Source organism: Sceloporus undulatus, chromosome 1, assembly GCF_019175285.1.
Source record: "Sceloporus undulatus isolate JIND9_A2432 ecotype Alabama chromosome 1, SceUnd_v1.1, whole genome shotgun sequence".
NCBI lineage: Eukaryota > Metazoa > Chordata > Lepidosauria > Squamata > Phrynosomatidae > Sceloporus > Sceloporus undulatus.
In genome coordinates, this window is record NC_056522.1 from 48,911,971 (window position 1) to 48,931,256 (window position 19,286).

At 42.2% G+C, this 19,286-nt stretch overlaps 1 protein-coding gene across 1 annotated transcript in view; it reads right to left on the reverse strand.

The window, feature by feature from the left end:
* Positions 1–1,846: 1,846 nt before the first annotated feature.
* Positions 1,847–19,286, reverse strand: part of PLB1 (phospholipase B1) — a 160,715-nt gene continuing 143,275 nt past the window's right edge. The window contains 4 exon segments of the mRNA XM_042438249.1: positions 1,847–2,987; positions 8,826–8,900; positions 14,662–14,757; positions 16,347–16,451. Coding sequence (XP_042294183.1) covers positions 2,766–2,987; positions 8,826–8,900; positions 14,662–14,757; positions 16,347–16,451 — 498 coding nt within the window. The 3' untranslated portion in view covers positions 1,847–2,765.

Genomic DNA, 19,286 nt, shown 5'->3' on the forward strand with positions numbered 1-19,286 from the left:
CTTATTTTCATTTATTTTTTGGGGTGGTGGTGATGATGGGTGCTTTGTAACCTCGTTTTGACAACTGATCAGAAATGGGCTCATTCTGTTCAGGCCTATAAAATTCTGCCTGATTGACAGCACTTGTACAAAAGTGTGGATGTTGAAACCCCAAGATTGCTCACATATAGCGAGTGAGTTAAAAATGGTGAAATTAATCTTTCCCTGTGACTTCTGGTTTAGAGTGAGCCAGCAGATCACATGATTCAGTGGATCATAAGAGCCATGTGTGACACTTTCCCCTGAGGAAAATGCTCCACTTCTCAGTCTGGCTGTATCAGATGGCTGGATGTCAGGGTCTCTTCAGGTTCCAGCCATGATCCAGCTAACGGCCAGTCATCCCTGATCTCTATACCAGGAGTGGATGTGGCATTGCTGTTCCTGCTATGGGTTACAATCATTCATTCCAGGCCAGGTGCCATGCTGACCCTCTAAGCTGGCAACTCATCATTCCTGCACAATAATGAAATGAGTCAGCCTAGCAATTAGGCTGCATAGTTGAGGCGCATTCTTTAGCCTGCCTCTTGTTCACATTAAACAATTAACAATATAATCACATTTGGCCCTTCTAGCCAACCTTTGTTACAGCCTCTCCAAAATACTGTTGCAAATGTTGTTGACATTTCCGTAGTGTTTCTCAACACTCTTCAACATTAATTGGCGATATTCATTGCATGCAAAGTGGCCACAGGAGGTGTCTTGATGTTGTTGTTCTTGTTAGTTGGTGTTGTATGCCTCCAAGTCATTTTTGACTTATAGAGACCTTAAGGTGATCCTATTACAGGGTTTTCTTGGTGTGGCAGAGTAAAGCTGAGCTCCTCACTATGACCTTTAGCTGCTGTGTGTTTTAAAAACCACTGTGAAATTTACTTTGGTATTGAACTCATGTTCACTCAACATCCGAAGCCAAATAAATGTGTATGGAAATCTTCTTCAAAAAGGAAGACAGTATTTGAAGGCACATACTTCCCTTCTTTACAACCTGAGTTGCTTCAGATGTCATAATACAATACTGGCCCAAATCGCAATGTCACAATATACTCTGGCCCAAACTGGCCACTGGCTGGCTTAAGTATTAGAACATATTCCACACTCTCCCATCTCTGTGATGATGGAGCTCCTCAGATCCCTGGGTAGGCCCCACCTGCCCTGGGCAACCAAGAAAGGGAAGGGTTCTTGGGGTCATTCAGATGTCTTTTTTTAGTGTGACAATGCGAATCATCTCACTCATGCACTCTGAGTTTGTTAGTCATACTATGGAACTGTATCAATGCACATCTCTGCAGGTTTGGTTGCTCATGCAAGCATTTGAATAAAGATGGAGTTGATGGTGTGAATGCATTCACAGTATAGAATCTTCTGGGTGACTTGGGGGTGTGGGTTTCAGAAGCTGGCTCGAGAGATGAAGGGGCCAGTTTTCCCCACCCCAAATAGGAGCGGACTGTTTTTGCTCCTATTCAGTGGCTGGATTGGGGCCACAGTGTGCGGTTGCCACATCCCCAATCCAGCTCTCTCAGGGGCGGTGTTACGCCACTCCTTCAGGTCCATCTGTTTCGCCTCTTAGTTTAAAAATTCGAAGCATACAAAAGTTAAAAAGTAATTAAAGTATCAAACTATTGAAAACAAATGAAGAAACAAAGCCCAAGAGGCGGCTAAGAAGATACTCTCCTCTGTTCCTACCAGATGTACCTATGAGGGAGCTGGACATGAGTATTGACACGGAGAACTTAGCTTTTTGAACACTTTTTATTTCAATAATTCTCTGGCCAGTTTGGAAATCAGACTGACTCTTCCTTATTCTTAAACACTGGTGGTTATTATATTCATTAAATCCTTTCCAGGGGTTGTTGCTTAGGGTTTTTCTTTCTTGTTTATTTGCTTCTACAAAAAAAAAGGTCAGCATTTATAGTTATGATTCTCAGTATTAGACAAAAATATTACTGAGGGTGATTTAGAAAAAAAAGTTACTGAGTAGAGCACAGATTCACTTGAGTACTAGACCACTGTAGTGTGTTATCATACTGTGTATGGAACAAAATATTGCAAACAATGATATTCCAACATTCGGGAAATAGATACAAGGCTGAGTCATACAAATTACAGTTGATATTGTAATAGATGTATAGCATGCTCACTTATGCATGTTGATTTAAATTTATACAGAGAATGTCACCTAATAAGAAATCAGTCCTGATCCAGTAAATGATTTTTAGTAAGAATGCAACATGCATAACCACTTAATCACAGTATAGAATCTTAGAATCTCCATTCCATTAACAAATATCCAGGTTGAAGTCTGCTAGTGTTAGCATTCAAAAGGCATTGTGCAGCTATTTCATTGTTTCCTCCTTAATTGATTTTCTGTGGTTTTTGAAAAAGGATGGAAGAAATGGAAGAAGATATCTAGATGCTCTGTAATGTTTCATGAATGAATCAGGGCAATTGCACAATAAAAATATCACCCGGATGCACCCTCACTTAAAATCAGTGGAGCCAGGTTAAATTTTGATTGTTATTGTTTTAATTCTCCACTCTATGCATCATATCTTTAAAATTCTGGACCACAATGTCTAGACTGAGCAAACTTCTTCCACTCTGAGACAGAAAAAGTTCATTTAAAAATCGCATGTGCAAAGCTGCAATTAAGCTTCCATTATTCAATAGCACTCCCTTAATACCACTGGTGGTAGATGTTTTGCTCTATCTCCTTTGTGCAGCATACATATTTAAAATCCTGTCGCCTTCTCTTTGGTTGCTGAGACTCCTGACCTTCGGCCTCTGCTGCTTCTCTGAGTCATCAAAACCCAAACAAGGAGGGATCCTGCCAAAGTTCCAACTGTTGCTGCCACAATCACAGCCCAGTAAGGCACAGTGTCTCTGCTGCTCTTAGCCTCATTTTCTGAACTCTGCATTTTGCTGTTCCTTGATGTGAAAAGAAAGGGATGTTCCTGCAGCAAAAAGAGAAGGTTCTCAGAATATTTATAGGAAGATGCATTTAGCGTGTATTTCCCCTGTGCAGCCTTTCCTCATGACATGAAAGAGACACTCACTCTGACAATTCAGAAAGAATGACATGGAGAGGGCACATTTTTTGTGCTGCATTCCCTGCTTTGAGCTGGCGTGGTGCAGTGGTTTTGAGTGTTGGACTATGTAGTTTTTTGTAGGTTTTTCAGGCTATGTGGCCATGCTTTAGAGCAGGGGTCGGCAACCTACGGCCCGCGGGCTGCATATGGCCCGCTGAGGTCTAGGGACCGGCCCCAGCCCGGTCCTGCCACCGATTGCCGCCCGCGAAAGGTGCTGTCCTCCCTCCTTCCCGGCCTCTGTGAAGGCTGAAGCCATCACAGAGGCCGGGAAAGGGCGCGGGGGCCGCCTGCGATCACGGCAATTGTCGCGATCGTGGGCAGCCTCCTCCCTCCTTCCCAGCCTCTGTGAAGGCCCAAGCCTCCACAGAGGCCGGGAAAGGGCGCGGGGGCCGCCCGCTATCGTGGCGATTGCCGCAATCGTGGGCGGCCTCCTTCCTGGCCTCTGTGAAGGCCCAAGCCTCCACAGAGGCCGGGAAAAGGCAGGGCCCCCCCCGCAATCGCGGCAATCGCCGCGATCATGGGCGACCTCCTCCCTCCTTCCCGGCCTCTGTCAAGGCCCAGGCCTCCACAGAGGCTGGGAAGGTGATCGCTGCGATCTTGGGTGGTCTCCTCCCTCCTTCCCGGCCTCTGAAGGCCGAAGCCTCCACAGAGGCCGGGAAATTGTTCTTCAATTTAAATATTGTATATGTTCCCATTTTGTTTTTTACTTCAAAATATGATGTGTGCAGTGTATGTAGGAATTATTTTTTATTTTTTATTTATTCATAAAATTATTTAATTGTTTATTTTTTGGCTTCGGCCCCCCAGTTGTCTGAGGGACAGCAACCCGGCCACAGGCTCCAAAAGGTTGCCTACCCCTGGCTTTAGAGAGTTTGTTTCTGATATTTTGCCAGCATCTGTGGCTGGCATGGAAGTGAGTGGGGTGTGTGTGTGTGTGTGTGTGTGTATATACACACACACACACACACACACACACACAGTGTAAACCTGGGTTGGGAGGAATGATTTCCGTGTTTATCTGTGTATTGTTCTGTTGTTCAATGGCAAGGTCTCAGGATGGGAGGATATGCAAAGAGGATTTGTGTTGAAGTTGTCCAGGAAAGAAGAAACCCTTAAAGTTAGCAAAGTTTGGCTACCAGTCCAGAAAACACTACGATCAAGATCCAGCAAATGCAAATGAAAACTGATAGGAACACAATAATAATAATGCTTTCTTGCTTCTGTACTTTGCTTTGCAAAAGAATCAATAGTTACAGAAGGCCCATAGATTGAGCCTACAGAGTAAAGTGCAAATGGGCTGTGCTGGCCCCCACTCTTTCTTTCTGTGTGTGGCCGTAGCAAACACACTCACATAATCACCCCCTCCTTCCTCTGGAGGGCTCTGAATACAATGGCCTGTGTTTAGCAAGTGGCCTTGGAAGAGAACAGGATCAGCCTAGCTAAGTACAGTGGTACCCCGGGTTACGAAATTAATTCGTTCCGCCGCCGCTTTCGTAACCCGAAATACTTTGCAAGCCGAAAAACCCACAGGCGCTAATGGGGAAAAGCCGCGATTTCGTGTGAAATAGCGCCGAAAAGCACCAAAATTTTTTTCGTAACCCGAAAAAACCTTCGTAACCCGGAACAGTTTTTTTAAATGGATTTTTTTCGTAACCCGGAAATTTCGTAAGGCGGCGCATTCGTATCCCGGGGTACCACTGTATCTCTTTTGCAGTAGCTAGCTATCTCTACATTCCAGGCTCCAAGCAGATGTAATGCCAAGAAGAAAATACAGGACCATTGAGTGAACAGTGAACGCAACCAATCGCTTGTTGTTTAGAAAACAGCCTTCTGCGAAGTGCATAAAAGGGGGGTAACAAGAAGCCATCGGTGCTGCAGCCTTGGTGACACCTACGTTGGTGTGCTGCTGCCCTGCGCAGACAATAAAGCGTTTTTTTTATTCTAGCCAGTTCGGTCTCCTTGACTCTGCTTGTCCTCTGGCAGGCCATGGGCCTTTGGGTTCGTGGGTTTGGGGTCACCCGCTACAAAAACCACCCAGGGTCAGGGGTTTCTCCAGCAAACAATGGCCTGTTACAGACTGCCAAAATAAAGCTGCTTCGGGTCTCTTTGGACGTATGCTGTTTAGATGATGCATGCACCCTAAGAATCCGGAAGCTGCACCAAAGCTTCACTCCAGTGCTTAGGAATGGAGTGTGGCTTTGGCGCAACCTCTGGACTCTTAGGACCCATGTATCATTTAAATAGCATACCTTCAAAGAGACCCGAAGCAGCAGGGATGTAGCCAGCGGGGGGGGGGGGGGCGGGGGGGGCCGGCCCCCCCCCCTTCCATTAGAAAAATGAATGGTGTGTGCTGCTGCGCCGCCGCACTCAAGCCCCATTATAATGGTGGCACTTAGTCTGGACCCCCCCCCCTTCCTAAAATCCTAGCTACGTCCCTGGAAGCAGCTTTATTTTGGCAGTCTGTAACAGGCCAATGACTCTCTAATTAAGCAGACACAAATCCTCTTTGCATATCCTCCCACCCTGAGACTTTGCCATTCAACAACAGAACAATACACAGATAAACACAGAAATCATTCCTCCCAACCCAGGGTCATACAGTGTGTGTGTGTGTGTGTGTGTGTGTGTGTGTACACACACACATACATACATACATACATACACACCCCACTCACTTCCATGCTGCATTCTCTGAAGATGCCAGCCACAGATGCTGGTGAAACATCAGGAATAAACTCTTCTAGAACATGACCACATAGCCTGAAAAACCCACAAAAATATGGATGCTGGCCATGAAAGCTTTTGACTTCACATGCTAGACTTCAAATCTGGAGACCAGGTTCAAATCTCTGCTCAGCTGTGGAAACCCACTGGGTGACCTTGGGCAAATGACTTGAAGTCACACATTGTTTCAGCCTCACAGGAAGGGAAAGAGAAACCCCCCTCTGAACAAATCTTGCCAGGAAAACCCTGTGAAAGGGTTGCCATAGGTTGGAAATGATTTGAAGGGACACGACAACCAACAAAAATCTAGCGAACCATTTTATAATTTTGCTGTTGCTGTGTGCCTTCAAGTCAATTCCAACCTATGGCAACTTTAAGGCAAACCTTACGGGTTTTTTGAGACAGAGTGTGTGACTCGCCCATGGTCTCCCAGTGGTACTCCCTAAGTGAGAATTGAACTCTGATCTTCAGAGTCATATAGTCCAATACTCAAACTGCTACACCACCCTGGCTCCCATTCTATAATTACAGTTTTCAATTTCAAGACTCCACAAGCTATCTGGATTAGGGGATTCTGGGTACTGCAGTCCAAACAAGAGTAACTTTTCCAAGTTCTGCTTCACAGTCAGAGGCCAGTGGTAGGCAGGACCAGGAAAAAAAAAGTGATGATTGTTATCCCAGGTTTTTTCACACTACACAGTTATATTTCACTTCCACTGCTATGGCAACATCCTATGGAATCCTGGGATTTACAGTTTAGGGAAGGTTATTTGGAATTTCCAGTCAGAGACTCCAGTGCCCCACCAGATTACAAAATCCAGGATCCCATAGGATGTTGCCATGGCAGTTTAAGTGGAATCACAGTGTTATAACAGAGTAGTGAGAAAGCACCCATTAAAATCCCCACTCAGCCTTGAAGCTCACTGACTGACCAGGAAGTGCCTTTCTGATGTCCTCTCTCATTTCCCTCTTCTTTTTTGTTTTCTCCTTCTTTATCCCTGGACAGAAAGGGAGAGTTCACTCTTATCAGAGGTCTGAACTGACTGTTTTCACAGGGTTTTTGAAATTAGGCCAAGAACTGCATTAAATTAGGCTGAAGTTGCCCCCCCCCGCCAAAAAACTGTATCCCCCCCCCATATGATATAACAAAAACATTCACCATTCCTCTTAACACTTCCATGAGCCATCAACTTATTTATTCCCTTCAAGTCTTTGCATTTGGTCTCTGCTGGATCAGCACTGCTTTTAGCACATTTATTTTAAACCTCCAACTGGGAGTACAGTATGCAGGAACTCAAATCCACTTTAGTGATATGAAACTTTCCCCCCACTTTTGCTGAAGAGGATGAAGAGTTTAGGGACTAAATCCAGGTTAACAGGCTTTTCCAAATACATGTCCTTTTGTCAGCATAACAAGATACAAAGCTGTTTGAAATCTCTGCAAGGCTACGATTGCCATTCTTTATCTACATTAACAACTGTAGCAGAACTTCTTGTTCTTTTCACCCATTAGGCAAGCAAAATTCATACCTTCTCTCATTAGCTAGTCTCAAGGGGCAATTGCTTCCCATTACTCTGATTTCCCTTCCTCTTTTTACATTTTACCACTTGAAAAGTGTTGCCAGTAGTCACTCTATCCCAGAGCTTAGAAAGGTTAGTTGCTTGGATCTCAGTGCTCAGGGTTCCAGAACCAGCAGAACATTTGGGGGGGGGTCGGGTCTCATGTGCTCCAGCTTCCCTGATTTGGCAGGGACTGTCTCAGGTAATCCTCTGTCATCCCACTTTTTAAGATACTTTTAAATGTTCCAGATTCTTTTTCCTCTTCCCATTTCCACCCTCCTTTGTACTCAGCTTACTTCAATTGCTGTAAACAGAGTTCAAAATGCAAAGGTAGTTTGTACTCAATTCATTCATCAGTGCAGAAGAGGGCGGGGGGGGGGGAGAGAATCTTGTCCTTCCCAGTCAGTTCAGGCAAAAGCAAACTGTGCAGCCTTCCCTACCTTGTGTATTCTTCCTTTTTAATAACATTTTCCATGTTGACCACAGTCTGCCATTGCTTGGTCACAAGTGTTTCAGTTTTCACTTGTGAAACATTGGAGGGTATGGGATCTCACAGATAATCAGGTTTCATGTACTCTTTTTGCTGTTTTAGGCAACCAGATGGTTTTTGCATTACATAAACCTCATGAGAAGATGGCATTATTTAATGTGTTCAAAATATATTTCAGGGGCAATGAAATACATCAGAATTAACAAGGGCTTCTTTTATGACAGCATAGTCCAATCTCCTGCCTGCTGTCTTAAATATGAGTACTGCTATTGTTCTCCTTCTCTGCCTCTGGCAAGGTCAGGTGCTCAGTCTCTGACCATGCCAAAACCATGTCTTGGTTTCAGTCATACGCTTCTTCTGTTATGTCATTCCTTTCCTTAGAACCTGTTTTTGAGGTATCTTACTACAGTGTGCCCTTGTATTATCAATCTTTTAATGGCTTTTTGCTTCAGTAAGGAAAATATATATGGCTTCATATAAGCCTTCTCTAATGCGACAAAAAGCACTTTAGAGGGGGTTGCGAAGATCATTAATGAGTTTGGAGATAAGTCATTGTCCCAGTCCCTGCTCACTGGAAAAATTGTATGATGTGGGAGGAGAGAACAAGTTAATCCTGACATGGGCTCAGTTCATCAACTCCTTATTGTTTGTTTTGTTTTTGGAGAGAAGAAAAACAGAGAAAGAGATATGAGATTTGATCTTGGATATCTGGCAGCTCATCTAGTTGAACCTCCAGTTAATCTTTCCTCCCATTGTGAATAGCAGGTGAATGGGAAGCAATTCTGCTTAGGCTGTGCTGTCTGAGCGATTACAAGACCTATAGTGCAAAAAAGTAACTTTTCCAAACTCTTAGTTCAGGACAGTTCTTTTAAATGACCACATATTTTTGCCATGGTCTTTAGACGTTTCTCTAGATATTTGTTACTTACTGAGGTTGGACACTTGAGTTTCGACCTTTCATACGTGAAGTTATTGTATGTCTGTTTATGACCAACTGGCTCCATCTAAAAAGAAAAGAGACACAATGGTTTACCATTCAAATTTAATTCTATAATCTTCATGTAAATGGGTCTATCATTATTGTTCTACCAAATCACACTTAGAAAACCCATGACAATTCAGAACTCCAGAATTATACCTACTGTATTACTCCAGCAATCTATAAATATACCAGTTGTTCCATTTATATAATTATGGCTGGGAAAATGTTAGCTTTCATTTATGGATACAGAACTTTGTAGAACTCAAGTAACATCTCAAAGGTAACTTCCAAGGGATAAAAATTACCCATTAGGACAGCTATAATACAGAGTATTCATTAAGTGACAAATTAACAGAACAAATTAGGAAATGTGTACATTTGTAGGGCCAAAATAGATGGTAGTCTGCATACTGATCATCTCTGTGACCGGAAGGAAGTGTCTGTAGATTGAACCTGCTAACCTCAAGAAAGTTGGAAGGAAATTTGACCTGTGCAACTTGACCCTCATTTCAAATTAAGTGTGCATGGTAGGACTGCAGGATTAGTTCTAACTTCCCAGAGCTACCCAGAAATATGGGAATGAGCTGGCTACAATCCAGAAGGTGATTCAGCAAGACACTTGAGCTTGGCCCCTTCTCTACCAAACAGGGGAGCATCTATGATGAATGACATTTATTTTCTCAGCTGGCTTTGTTATGAAGAAAGTCTACCTGCCAGTGTAGATTCCCTGACAGATAGTAGGCAGAGTGTTTCCACAAACAGTCCGACAAATATAGATGAGAAGAACTAGAACCTGGTTGCCTCTTCACAGCCCACTCTGGGATGGGTTTTCACTTCCACCCCTGCTCACTCAATTCTGGCCTGCTTCCTATTAAAGTCCTAATAAGTGAGACTTCAGCTTGGTGTTCTGAAAAGCTCCACTGCCATGCATCATTTTGCTTTTCACACCCCTGTTACGTCTTAATGCAGCTTTCCCTGATTATATCCTGGATCAAATCGTTATTTAAAAAAGGGCCCTTTTCCTAACAATTACGAGAACGCTTCCATGAAGAAAACAGAAGCGTTCCCCTTTAATAGCGCCAGGTGTGATCCCACCAGGAGGCTCCTGTCACAGATTGGTGACGTTGAGCAACGGGAGTGTAGCGGAACTGAAGGTGTTTGATAAATTCCATAGTCACTAGCTTAAGAGTCATCAATGAATTATCAGATCATCAGGGACTTAATGTTCCATAGCTCAGTAGTAAAGCTCATGGAAGTTATGGAAAAGGCCCCAGATCCAGTCTCTGGTATCTCCAGGTGAGTCTGGGAAAGAGTCAGTTCTGAAATCCTAGAGAGCCATTGCCAGCCAGTGTAGTATGGGTGAGCAGTGTATTGGTCACTCATATTGAGATAGGTTATAGGGCCAACACAATATGTTTTGCTGCCTGGTGAAGACTAGAAAATGGCACCCCTCACTCACCCAAGTTGAGGTGCAATGTAGTAAAGCCAGCCAAATTATTTTGGCACACAAGACAGGAAAAAAAAATCGCAACAAAGTCAAGAACAGTCTTCTACCTTTCCATAGCATCCCAAATCCTGCCCTGGGGCGGTTGCTTCTGTTGGATTATTGGCAGGACCTGGTCTGTCTGAGTACAGTTGCCCTTGTATCCACAGATTTTTGATCTGCGGTTTCAACCATCCATGGCTTGAAAATGTTCAAAAATAATATAAATTCCAAAAGCAATCCTTGATCTTGCCATTTATATAAGCAATCCCATTTTATTATGTATTTAAGGTGACTGGAGCATCACCGGATTTTGATATTTTTGGGGGAGGGGTCCTGGAACCAAACTCCAGTGGATCCCAAGTGCCCACTGTATAAATCAGCTTCCTAATGTATATTTCCCAGCTTCTTCACCCACTAGATCACTCTAGCCCTCCTTTTTATTTTGAATATTTCTAAAGAAGACAAACTGGCATAACCCCTATGCTTTTGATTCAGAGGACTTCTACATGCACAAGCCTTTCCCAGGAGGGACAACGTGGTTTGTAGACAGAGAACAGAACAGCTTTTAAAATCCTGGGAAGGCCAAAAAAGTGGCTGGCTAGAGCAGCTGAGAATGCGCTGATTTGGCATAGTCCCTCTGCAGCCTTTATTGGCAGAGCAACAGCAAGAATTCCACTAGAGATTCCAGTGTTGCCTGACCCAGAAAAACCTCAGGAGAGAAGGCAAAATAGCTCTCTCTGCCTTCATTGCTTTATTTTAGCAAAGAAGAAAGCCCAAGGGAAAAAAAGTATAGGAAAGTGGTGTTTGGCTCATTCTAGTTAATCAGCAGTGATAAAAACCAAACCTTCAAAACAGACAGAGATCAGCACAACTTTTCCAACCCAAGAACAGAACTGTATGATCTTCAGAGATGCAAGGCAATTCCAGGAACTATAACTGTAGCATTGAAATCCTCAGGTTTGACAGGAAAATGCATTCCATTTCCAGTAATACACTTCCTTTGAAAGCCAACAGAATAACCTATTATTATTTTTATAGGCTTGTTGTGGCTTCTTGCTTTTTTGCTTTGTGTGACTCCCCTCCAAAGTAATTTAGTCATCAAGCTGGAAAAAGTCCACTAAACTCAATGGGACTTACTTCTGAGCTGATATATATAGGAGTGTCATATTGTGTGTGTTATATTAATATGGAAGTGTGAGAGCCAGTGTAGTGTAGGTTTCAGCAATGGAGAGCAAATTCCTGCTCAGCCTTGGAAGCCCACTGGGTAACCTTGGGCAAGTCACACACTCTCAGCCTCAGAGGAAGGCAAACCCCCTCTGAACAAATCTTGGCAAGAAAACCTCAAGATGAGTTTGCTTTAGAGTTGCCGTAAGTTGGAAACTACTTGAAGGCACACAACAATAGGGCAGATTAACCTTTCAAATGTATGTGACAGTAGCTTTAAAAGGCAACAGTAAAAATAAATAAATAACCTTAAAAGCAAATAAATGTGTTAGAAACACTTTAAAGTGTTCCACAGTCACATAGGCCTAAATCCAATTTGCAGTGCAAACTACAGTAGACCCATTGACACAACTGATTTATGTAAGATTTACCAGCCAGCAGTTGATTCAGTGGGACTTTTGTAGCTGGGACTAGCATTTGGATTCAGATCATAGTCTAAATTTCTCTTTGGATGGAGTGATGGAGTGCATAATGCCCATCACTGTGCCTACAAAGACAAGGGCAACTGGAATTGAGCCTCCTTACCAGAGCTCAAGGGAAAGGAAGCCCAATGAGGTTGGCATGCAGGGGTAAAGTTAGGCTAGGAGGAGGTTGGAGCATTGGCACACTCCTACCATATGTAGCTAATAATTTTTAATCTTGTAACTTTTAATCTTACTCAGTTTAGCTGATTACTCTGTACTCATTTGTCTTACCTCTGGGGTTCATAATTGGGATGATCAAAATTTGTTTTGTTGCTGTTTTAGAGGAGGGTATAAGATGCTGTCACCTACTGGAGAAGCTGAAAGAGCTGAAACTTACAATGCTAAATTATACTGAGGAGTTTGTGTTTGCTATAGTTGCCTTGCTTTTTACACAACCATTAATATCATCTTGCTAAATTGGACATTGAAACAGGATAGTGCTGCTTTTAAACGGTAGCACTGTCAGCCATTTAATATCCAGTATTTTTAGGGGCCTGTCATGGAACACTCTGGTCCCTTTCCAATGCTTGCCTGGAGTGGTTCAGTCCCACCAGGTGTAGTTTAGGCAAGGTTGATGGTATCACTAGGTAAAGCGAGGTGGTCAGCTCAGGCAGAAGATAATAGGAAACCAGAAGATATTGGAGGGGATTGTTCTGCAACCTGCTCTGTGCTTTCTAAAATTGCTTGTTTTCTTCAGGTGCAGTGGGACATGCTGTCAGATCACCTGTGCTAAAAAAGTATCCTTGAACATGGATTGGAAGAATCTTACTTGCAGCAAAATGCTTTATGACACACCTGTTTTGTTCCATCTTTGTACAGATATTACCAGTGGTTTTCAGTCTTTTACCCTCCAAATCACCTTACCTTCGGGGCATCACTAGGGAGGTGCAGGCTGCACCAGGTGACATCTGCCTTTTGGCAGAAACAGGCTGTGGCATTTACCTGTGTCCCTTTAATATGCTGAAGAGATAGTGTGAGAGTGGGGTGAGGCTCAGTAGGAGGAGAAAGGATAGGCCCCATGTTTTTTAAAATGCAATTTAAAATTTTAAGATTTTTTAATTTTTTAATTTTTTAATTTTTTCTTTAAAAACATCACATCTTACCTAATTTTCACTTTAACCACATGAAACTATCTATGTGCACGTAAAGACGTTTAGGATGAGCATATGATACTGTGATTTAAAGGTATAATTTTAATTTTGTTAGTTGCTACTATGTCACAATTCACCATTACATTCAGTGACATATGGGAATTATGATATATGAAAAGCATTAGTACAAAAACATTATTAAAGATTCTGTATAGTGTGGTATAGGAGGAGGTCAATGGGAGGTGGTGATACCATGAATTACCATGAACCCTAGTTAAATCACTGCCTTACCTGCCTCTTCCGCGTAATGAATCTGGATGAGCTGCTGCCAGGGGCAGCTTGTGCTACATGCCATTGAGGCAGTGAATTCATTCCAGTCCAACTTTAAAATTCAAGATGTTGAATTGTATTCCATCAAATACAACCGCACAACATATATAAAATTCAAACTAAAACCTGGAACAGATTCGTCACCCCACCTACATTGAAGTCACCTGCTATCACCACTGATACTCAGGAAATGTTGTGATGTGAGTATGCTTTTATTATAACAAGATTATAAACATACATATATTAAAAAAACCACAAAGTGAACCAGAAGCGACTTCTGTTCACTTCTTCCTGGGCCTAAAACCAGGTGAAAATGCTCCCAAAGCCTGTATATTTTTATAGTGAGAATTGCATTTTTCCAAGATTTTCTGGGGGCCTAATGTGGCTCTCTAGCCTTCCCTTAGACTTGGGGGGGGGGGGACACCTGAACTAGAACCAATCTAGATACTAATATTCTATGGAAACATGGAATTGAGGCTTCTAAACATTGCACCACCTCAGGAGGTGGATATCTTCATGCCAGAAATAACTGCTTTGCAAGGCACCTGGTTCCATGATGGCTTGGATCTAAAGACGTACCACTGTGGACAGAACAGCCCCTTCTATCCATGAAAATCCTCTGATCCAACAAAGGACGTCCAGTGCTGACAGCTATTGATTTCTGCCCTCCTGTTCCCTCTCCTGCTCCCATCTGTTTTCATAGTTTGGAAAACAGTGGAAAAGATAGTGCTGGATACTTCTGAGGGAGAGGCAGTTAGTAAAAATAATAAAAAAGGGGGAAAAATAGGACTTGAAGTATGTTTTTAGTTTTGGTTAGGATTATGGTATATGAGTAATATATGTTGCAAAGTTATGTATGTTTAAAAATTAATAAAATATATAATAAAAATTGTGTAACTCCCCTTATTTTTCTCTCTCAAGGAATATGCTCACCAGCAGAAAAGTAGCTAGATCCAACCCTGTATTCCTACATTTATGATTGGTGTTTGTAACAAGTTAAATAGGAAGATGGCTGTTGCTGCTGCTGAAGTTATATAACTTGTCACCTCATTATAGTAAGTGAGTACCTTGAAGCATGTTAAGGGAATGTTTTATAATGACTAACCACAGCCAACCCCTACATATGTGATTACAATGAAGTGCTTCCAATTAGAAATACAGCTCAAGCTTATATAACCAATCTTTTACCATGTTATTCCAAAGTGCTATGGCCATCTCGGCATGGCTCCTCTCTGAGAAATGAAAGCAATCCACTGCAAAGAAACTTAGGTCTGGTTTCCCATCCTGTAATTTAACATAAAATACAATTGTTCAGTTTCATCAGAAGATGTTTTATCCCTTGTTAGCATGTTTTATTTTGCTCCCTGGGGCTGAGCCCAGCAGTAAAATATTGTCTCCCAAGAGTAGTTGTGTGATTATTCTGTATAAAACCAACTCCTGCAGCAACCATTAGTTCAGTAGAACTGTTTTGCATAACATATGAACATCATGGTCAAAGATCTGTAGGGCTAATGATGCACTCTTTTTTCAGTTTCAAATGCTCTTAGATTGAGAGGACACTATAAACCACAGTCTTTTCCAATTGGTATTTATGACAAATGGTTACATTTATTGTGCATAAAAGCAGCAACCAGTAGTATCTCATCTCCTAGTCCTTTCTATATACTGGTGCCTCAATTTGGCAATCTAAGGAGGACACAGTGACTCTGATGCACTGATGGAATTCTCTAACTTCCAAAGAAGCTATTTATTTCAGTCAAGGCAAATCATCCTTTGCTGTGTAGAACATGCCTATGTACTGTGATTTACACAGAGCCTTGAACTGGAGATCATGAATCATTATTGCTGAAATTTGAATTTGAAGCATTATCACTGAAAAATTAGAAGATTGATTGATGCCTGTCTTCTCTCTTTCCTTCTTCCCTTCCCTTTCCTTCCCTCCCCTGAAAGTGGCTCAGACTGGGGCAACACAGCTCATACTGGGAGCACAGACTGGGGACTAGCTGTATGCATACCATGTGTGCATGGCCTGGGTGCCAGCTGTGAGCACAAGGAAACTAGGTTTTGGGACCAATATCATATCTAAGATCCTAGCCTCAAGAGGTGTGCTATCTTCCATGGTAACAAACATTCTTCCCAAGAATCAATAATGGGATTCCAGACTGGTTGATGGCTTTAACTATAGAGTTACAAAACAATGATTGGATTAGGACAACTCCAGGGTGAAGGGATAGGAAAGTTGGTGTGGAACAAGGCAGGGGGTAGGTAGGAAGCAGTGGGTTATTGCTTCAGTGCAATGAGACTTCCTCTCACAACAAGAGGCAAAGGAAATGCAAAATGCCTGGGGAAGAAAGGAATAATTGGTACACACATTTAACTTTGATAGCAGCATTACCACACATTTCTGTGTACTTTTCTCATGGGAAATCCACCTGGTATTCCAAAGGTCACTGGAACTCTAAAGAACCTGCTGGCTCCAGATATGAAATATGAAAATATCAAGACCCAAAATACAATGTGGGGTGTGCAAGGTGTACTAACAACCCCTCATGTCCCTGTCACTGATGTGCTGCCTCAAATCTTCTTTGCATTCTAGAAACTAGGGCCCAGTTTCTCCATTCATGTATGTTGAGGAATCCTTAATCTGGTAAGAAGAATTTGATACCTATATTATCACTGGCCATGTGGAAAAAGTCTTAATGCTGGAAATATGGTCTTCTATCCCTCTACTTGTTTGTCTGTTTTTCAAAATTCCATACATGCTGGCAGTGCAAAAAGTTATAAACTTGACACAATTCTCACCAGTTACATCTTACCAGCTAAAGGAAATCATGCAATGCTATGATGGCTGCAGGTAACAAATAGTGACTCACGCTGTTTAGTGGCATGATGGTGTTTTGGAAAAACGGTTGTATAACAACAGCAAAGTCCTCCCGTTGGGCATAGCGACCGCTGTGGATCAGCATGGCAGTTCTATCCTGTTTTGGAGTGGGAATCACAACATAAGTAGTTCAATATTAATCTGGAGTTTCTAGAAATTCTAGAAGTGATAAACTAAAGGAGACTAAGAACATGGGCAGGAGTGTGACAAGATCTGTTTTTTCTAGTTGGGTGCTGCCCAGATCTGTAGTACTAAGATTCTCATAATCCCTAGTCAAGCCCATCCAATGTCCTGTTGGCTTGGGGTGCTGAGAGTTGCACTCCAATACTTTGGGAGGGCACTAGGTTGGGGAAGACTGGACAAGAACAATGTAGCTATCTTATGGCATATGGATTAGGAAGTCATACTGTCTAAACTTCTATCATTTGTCTCTCATGCAGTAATATCTGTGTTACGTGCATCACAGGGCCACTGTAAGGGTAATGTAGAAAATGGAAAAATTGGTGCTTCTAGACAAAACTTTTACTGTGCGTTCAGTGTGCCTCATTCATCAAAATTTACAGGTAGACCAGACAACATGGGGTGCATCTACACTGTAGAAATTTCTACACTGTAGAAATACACTGCATCTACACTGTAGAAATTTCTAACACTGTAGAAATACACTGTCTGACACCACTTTAATACTCTGGCTCCATCCTACAGAACTTGGAATTTGTAGTTTTGTGATAGACCAGGACTCTTTGGCAGAGAAGACTAAAGACCTTGCAAAACTACAAATCCCAGGATTCCTTAGGAGGAAGTTAACCACTCTTAAAGTGGTGTCAAACTGCATTATTACTAGAGTGTAGATGGACATTATGAGACAAGGGAAATTGGAAGTATAATCCAATGGCAATCCGAATGCAGTCATGGGGCTTCACGTTATTGCGTGATAGACTACCACATGCAGTTTCGGGCAATGGCAAGCTATTTTTGGGCAATGGGAAGTCAGTCTGAACGCAGTTCAAATTAATGTAAATTTGCTGAACTAGCGAATTCACGTGAATGCGTTCTGGCCCCACTTTCTTTTTATTCAAAATTAAGAGAAATTCCTCCCGTGTGATAAACTCCGATGTCTGTGTTTTCCCACCTCTTATTTTCTCTCTCTTTTCTTACCAAATATAGTCTCTTAAGGAGGAAAAGGCAGAGTTGCTGCCCTATGTCTTTTAACTGGTAGCAAGTGCAACCTTTCACCATAAGCTGCTTCACTAGGTCCTTAAAATATATGTGACTACATGTGACTAATTTATTATTATTCTAATTATTTCTCAGATTTCTGTAGTACTTCCCAACAAGGCTCCCAAAAGAGATTACAATAAAATCATAAACCATTATTTTAAAAATGTAAAATCATAGCACTATCAGTGGTTAAAACAATCAATAAAAATAAGCTAACAACTACAATCATTTCCAGTACTACATAGTTGCAATTATTTCCAGCTATAATAAGTATCCAGAATGACAAATGCCTTCCAGAAGAGAGTTCTCTTTATCATTCTGGTAAAAATGGAAAGAGAAGTTGCACAGCTAGGATTTGAATAACTGAGGCTCCAATATCAAGAAGGCTTCTTGATTAGTTTTCCACTGGCAGCATATAAAACAGAGAAACACAAAAGTATAAATAAATATATGGTGATGGCTATGAGGGGATGATAAAAAAAAGGGTAACAAAAAACTCATATGTTTTGGTACAATTTGCAGGCCACAAGTTAGATCTATGTGGGAAAGATAATGGCATCCCCTACACATACTCTCACTCTGGTGATCATCAGCAAATTCAAGCCTGAATTCAAGGTGCTGGTGTTAACATTTAAAGCCTCAAATGGCTTAGGTTCTCAATACTTGAGGATGTGCTTCTCTATAGATAGTGGTCCCTCCACATTTGCTGAGGTTAGGAGTGAAGGAACCCTGTGAATGTGGAAAACCTAAATAAAAAAAACACTGTTCTTTGTACCTAAGAGAACACCCCCTCTAGGAATTCCCAGGTCCTTCAGTTCAATTCTGTGGTCAACCTTTGCCAGAGGTTGAGCACAGAATCATGCTGGAGGACTTACAAATGCCTAGAGAAGTGGTTTCTCTAAAAGTATCTAGGTTCTTCAGCACAACTCTATGATTAACTTCTGGCAGAGTCATGCTGGAGGACCAAGAGATTCCTAGAGAGAACATATTAATTTGAAACTGCAAATAATTAAAATGAAATCTTTTCCAGGATACTGTACTCCACCAGTCCAGTCAGCTTGTAAGAGACAGCATTTTGTGGCCGCAAGAGATATTCAGTCCTCACTGAATTCTTTGATTCCACCCTACCTTGACACATTAGGGTTTGTTTCCTAATATGTAGGGTTGCCATAAGTCAGGACCTCCAAACTGGGACAAATGTAGGACAAATGTAGGACAAAATTTTCAAACGGAGGACACATTTTGAAAAAAATGGAGGACGCTCAAAAATTGATGGTTTTTAAAAAAACATTTCATATAAATGCATGTTTCTTAGGCATGATAAAAATGGAGGACATTTGGCATTATTCCTAGACAGATGGCAGAAATGTGCTTCCCTTTCTGGCCAAAAACCAGAAGAGGAGGAACAGTGGAAGAAGCAGAGGAGGAGGAAGCGGAGAAGAAGAAAAGGAAGAAGAAGATGAGGAGGAGGAGGGGTAAAGGAGGAGGAGGAGGAAGAGGAAGTAGAGGAAGAAAAAGGGGAAGGAAGAGGGGAAGGATGAGGTGGAGAAGAAGAGGAGGAGGAGGAAGAAGAGGAAAAAGAGGAGGAAGAAGAGGAGGAGGAGAAAGAAGAAGAAAGGCTCTTTCCCCTGCCTTGAAGCCTCCCTGGCCAGCGGAGGAAGCTTCAAGGCAGAGAGGAAAGGGTCTCCCCTCGGGGAGAGACCCTTCCTCC